At 49.4% G+C, this 3,882-nt stretch overlaps 1 protein-coding gene across 1 annotated transcript in view; it reads left to right on the forward strand.

Moving 5' to 3' along the window:
* LOC106533884 (synaptophysin) overlaps positions 1–3,015 on the forward strand; it is a 5,916-nt gene extending 2,901 nt beyond the window's left edge. Inside the window, exons 3-8 of the mRNA XM_014030346.1 lie at positions 415–539; positions 619–817; positions 1,575–1,766; positions 1,843–2,040; positions 2,327–2,407; positions 2,755–3,015. Coding sequence (XP_013885800.1) covers positions 415–539; positions 619–817; positions 1,575–1,766; positions 1,843–2,040; positions 2,327–2,392 — 780 coding nt within the window. The 3' untranslated portion in view covers positions 2,393–2,407; positions 2,755–3,015. The remainder of the gene's footprint in view (positions 1–414; positions 540–618; positions 818–1,574; positions 1,767–1,842; positions 2,041–2,326; positions 2,408–2,754) is intronic.
* The last annotated feature ends 867 nt before the right edge of the window (positions 3,016–3,882 follow it).

Below are 3,882 nucleotides of genomic sequence, written 5' to 3' on the forward strand. Positions count from 1 at the left end.
TTTGTACATTTTATTATCAGCTGAGCTGTGATGAAAAGAAAAATACCATCAAATACCGTGAAACCAGTGAAAATGTTGAAAATACCGTGATATAAAATTTTGATCGTATCGCGCAGCTCTAATGGAAGCATATATCTATATAAAGTAAAGAGGACTGGTCCAAGCACCGAACCCTGAGGAACTCCATGACTAACTCTGATGTAAGAAGATTCATTATTAACGCTCCAATGCTGCTGGTGTGCTGCTCAGACTGTGACGAAGCCAAGCTTCAGCGCAGTCTGCTGCTTCTTTAGAGTTATTGTGTTTTGTGTACAGTGCCCTGAGACAACAGTTGTTGTAACTTGAACTGAATATTAGAAAAAGATCCATCATGTTCAGAGACAGACCAGAATAATCAACTCCTTCTCCCTGCAGTTCTTTGCCATCTTCGCCTTCTCCACCTGTGGCAGTTATTCTGGGATGTTCAAGATGGCGGTGGAGTGTAAGAACCGGACGGACAGCGACCTCAGCCTCAGTGTGGACTTTGAGTATCCATTCAGGTGAGTCAGAGACCTACAGGTTTCAGGAGGACCTGACTGAGCCTGGTCCACAGGGTCCTTACCAGTCTTCTCCTGTCAGACTCCATCAGGTGTACTTCGACGCCCCCACCTGTGAGGAGGGGAAGACGGATCGTGTCTTCCTGGTTGGAGATTACTCATCTTCATCTGAGTTCTTCGTCACCATTGGTGTCTTCGCCTTCCTCTACTCCATGGCGGCTCTCAGCATCTACATCTTCTTCTACGAGAAGTACAAGGAGAACAACAAGGGTCCTCTGATTGTAGGTGTAGCTCTGTGAAGCCCACCTGAGTTCTGCTTCCTCCCCTCAGCTCGGCCCGTTAACTCAGAGTCGGAGACGTAAACCAGAGCAGAGTAACTGGCTCCAAACACTTTAAATGAGGAACGAGACTTCCTGAAGTTCAGAACCATCTGGGCTGAAATCTGAACTCTGATCTGATAGAAACAGATTGGACCGCCAAAACAAGACATAGATATGGTACAACTGTGGCAGAGTGGTTAGGGGAGTCCTGGAACATGTAGATCGCTGGTTCGATCCCCAGTTCTAGCTGTCTCAGTTGTTGTGTCCTTGAGCAAGACACCGAACCCCCCGCTGCTCCACCGGGGTGTTTCTCAGGTGTGATGGTCAGATTCAGAGCACACATCTGGTCACTACATGGGAACATGCACTGATGACCACTGAAGTATCTTTACCTCACAGGACTGTCTCTACCACGGTTAGATTTGTCTCCATGCTGGAGTCAGAACTCTTGATTGGTTCTGGTGAGTCCAGTTCTCTGGTCGTCACCAGGTGAGCTGCTCTTTCATGTTTGTCCACCATGGACATCATCATCATCATCATTAGTCAAAGTGACCTTCGACCCACCACAGAGTTCATGCTCTGATTTGAGTCCTGTGATGTTTGACGGACAGGGTTAGGGTTAGGTGGTGGCTTCTGTTGGGCCTGTCCGCAGGAACAATGTAAAATCTGTTAAATGTGTTGAAGCAAACAGCTGACCCTCATGTCGGACTCATTCCAGGACCTGGGCGTGACCGCAGTCTTCACCTTCATGTGGTTGGTGAGTTCTGCAGCTTGGGCCAAGGGTCTGTCCGACGTGAAGACCGCCACCGACCCAGACAAGGTCATCACTATGATCCCTGCCTGTAACAGCGAGAGGAACCGGTGCCGTGAAGTCCACGACCCGGTCATGTCCGGACTCAACACGTCTGTGGTAAGACCTCACCTAGACCTGAGGGTCTGTGGGGGTCCATAAAGACCTGAACCAGTCTGTGTGTCTGCTCTCACAGGCGTTTGGTTTCATTAATCTGATCCTGTGGGTCGGGAACCTCTGGTTCGTCTTTAAGGAGACGGGGATCATCGCTCCCTTCATGCGGGCTCCGCCCCCTCAGGAGAAACCCGCCCCCGACGCTTATGGCCAGCAGGGGGCGTACGAACAGGACCCGTACGCCAGCAACCAGGGGGGCTACCAACCTGACTACAACCAGGTGAGCCCACCAGCAGGTACTGACCGAACCAGAACCAGAACCAGAACAAATCATTATCTGATCCAAATCCCCGACTTCCTTCTCTGCACCGAGGGTCAACATTTACCCTGAAAACATTCAGGTTCTGGTCCTGGTTCTGGACCGTGATGATGATGATGGTGATGGTGATGATGATGATGATGGTGATGGTGATGATGATGATGATGATGGTGATGATGATGATGATGATGATGATGATGGTGGTTTTCTGAAACCAGAATGAAGCTGTTGGGTTTTTCTCTTCCAGGAGGCAGAATACGGTCAGGGCTACGGCCAGCAGGGGGCGCCAACCTCCTTCTCCAATCAGATGTGAGCCGGCAGGAAGCAGGTGAGTCATGAGACATCTTCCTGTCCACTGCTGTGGTACGAGCGTGACGCCATATTGGCTGTCAGTTCATGAAGGCTGGGTTTCTGTAACGGTTCAGAACTTCTCGTTGTTCATTGGTCAGCTTGTTGCTGTCAGAAACATGGTTGTATGATCTGTGCTGTGTCCTGCTGAGACAGGAAACAGTTATTTTACTCTTCCTGGGCTAAAGCAACACAAACACAGTTACTGTGTCAGGAAAATAAAACGAATCATTTTATTTTTATTTGTCTGTTTACAGATCAGAAGATACTTTTATCACTAAATATTTGTTCAGTCTGATAATAACTGAAACCATCTTTCCTTCACAGGAAGTGTCAGAGTGAACCAGCCGTGGGTCGCCTGCAACCTACCCACAATGCAACACTCCTGTCAGTCTGCAGCGTTAGGGTTAGGGAGGGGGTGGGGTTAAATGTTCACTACAATCATACTTGTGTAAATGACAAAAACAGAATTCTAAATAAGAAAAGTCCCCAACAAACCAACACCAGTGTGATGAGTGGGACCAGTGATGATGTAACCTGTGGACAGGATGTGTGTTTGTGTTGTAGACATCACTTTCACCAGATAAATAACATCTGTACTGTGCTGAGAAAAACCCTTCTGTCTGCTTTTATTGCCTGTCAGTAAAAACTGGCCTTCATTAAAAAACTAACTGAAGGACCTCCCAGAACACCTGCAGAAGTTTGGACCTCCTTCGTGGTGGTCTTCAGTCTGAGGAGAACCTGCTCATGTTCCATTGTCCTTCTGTCTGCTACATTTTCTCTGACTTGAATTCAAACAGTCACTTTAAAGCAAGTGAATATTTATGCAATCACTTATATNTGTCGGACCTGTTGGACCTGTCGGACCTGTCGGACCTGTCGGACATGTTGGACCTGTTGGACCTGTTGGACCTGTCGGACCTGTTGGACCTGTCGGACCTGTCGGACCTGTCGGACATGTTGGACCTGTTGGACCTGTTGGACCTGTCGGACCTGTTGGACCTGTCGGACATGTTGGACCTGTCGGACCTGTTAGACCTGTCGGACCTGTTGGACCTGTCGGACCTGTTGGACCTGTCGGACCTGTTAGACCTGTCGGACCTGTTGGACCTGTCGGACATGTCGGACCTGTCGGACCTGTTGGACCTGTTAGACCTGTCAGACCTGTTGGACCTGTTAGACCTGTCGGACCTGTTGGACCTGTCGGACCTGTTAGACCTGTCGGACCTGTTGGACCTGTTAGACCTGTCGGACCTGTTGGACCTGTCGGACCTGTTAGACCTGTCGGACCTGTTGGACCTGTCGGACATGTCGGACCTGTCGGACCTGTTGGACCTGTTGGACCTGTCGGACCTGTTGGACCTGTCGGACCTGTTGGACCTGTTGGACCTGTTGGACCTGTTGGACCTGTTAGACCTGTTTGACCTGTTGGACCTGTTTGACCTGTTGGACCTG

The sequence above is a fragment of the Austrofundulus limnaeus genome, unplaced genomic scaffold (genome assembly GCF_001266775.1).
Source record: "Austrofundulus limnaeus strain Quisiro unplaced genomic scaffold, Austrofundulus_limnaeus-1.0 Scaffold1043, whole genome shotgun sequence".
Taxonomy (NCBI): Eukaryota; Metazoa; Chordata; class Actinopteri; order Cyprinodontiformes; family Rivulidae; genus Austrofundulus; species Austrofundulus limnaeus.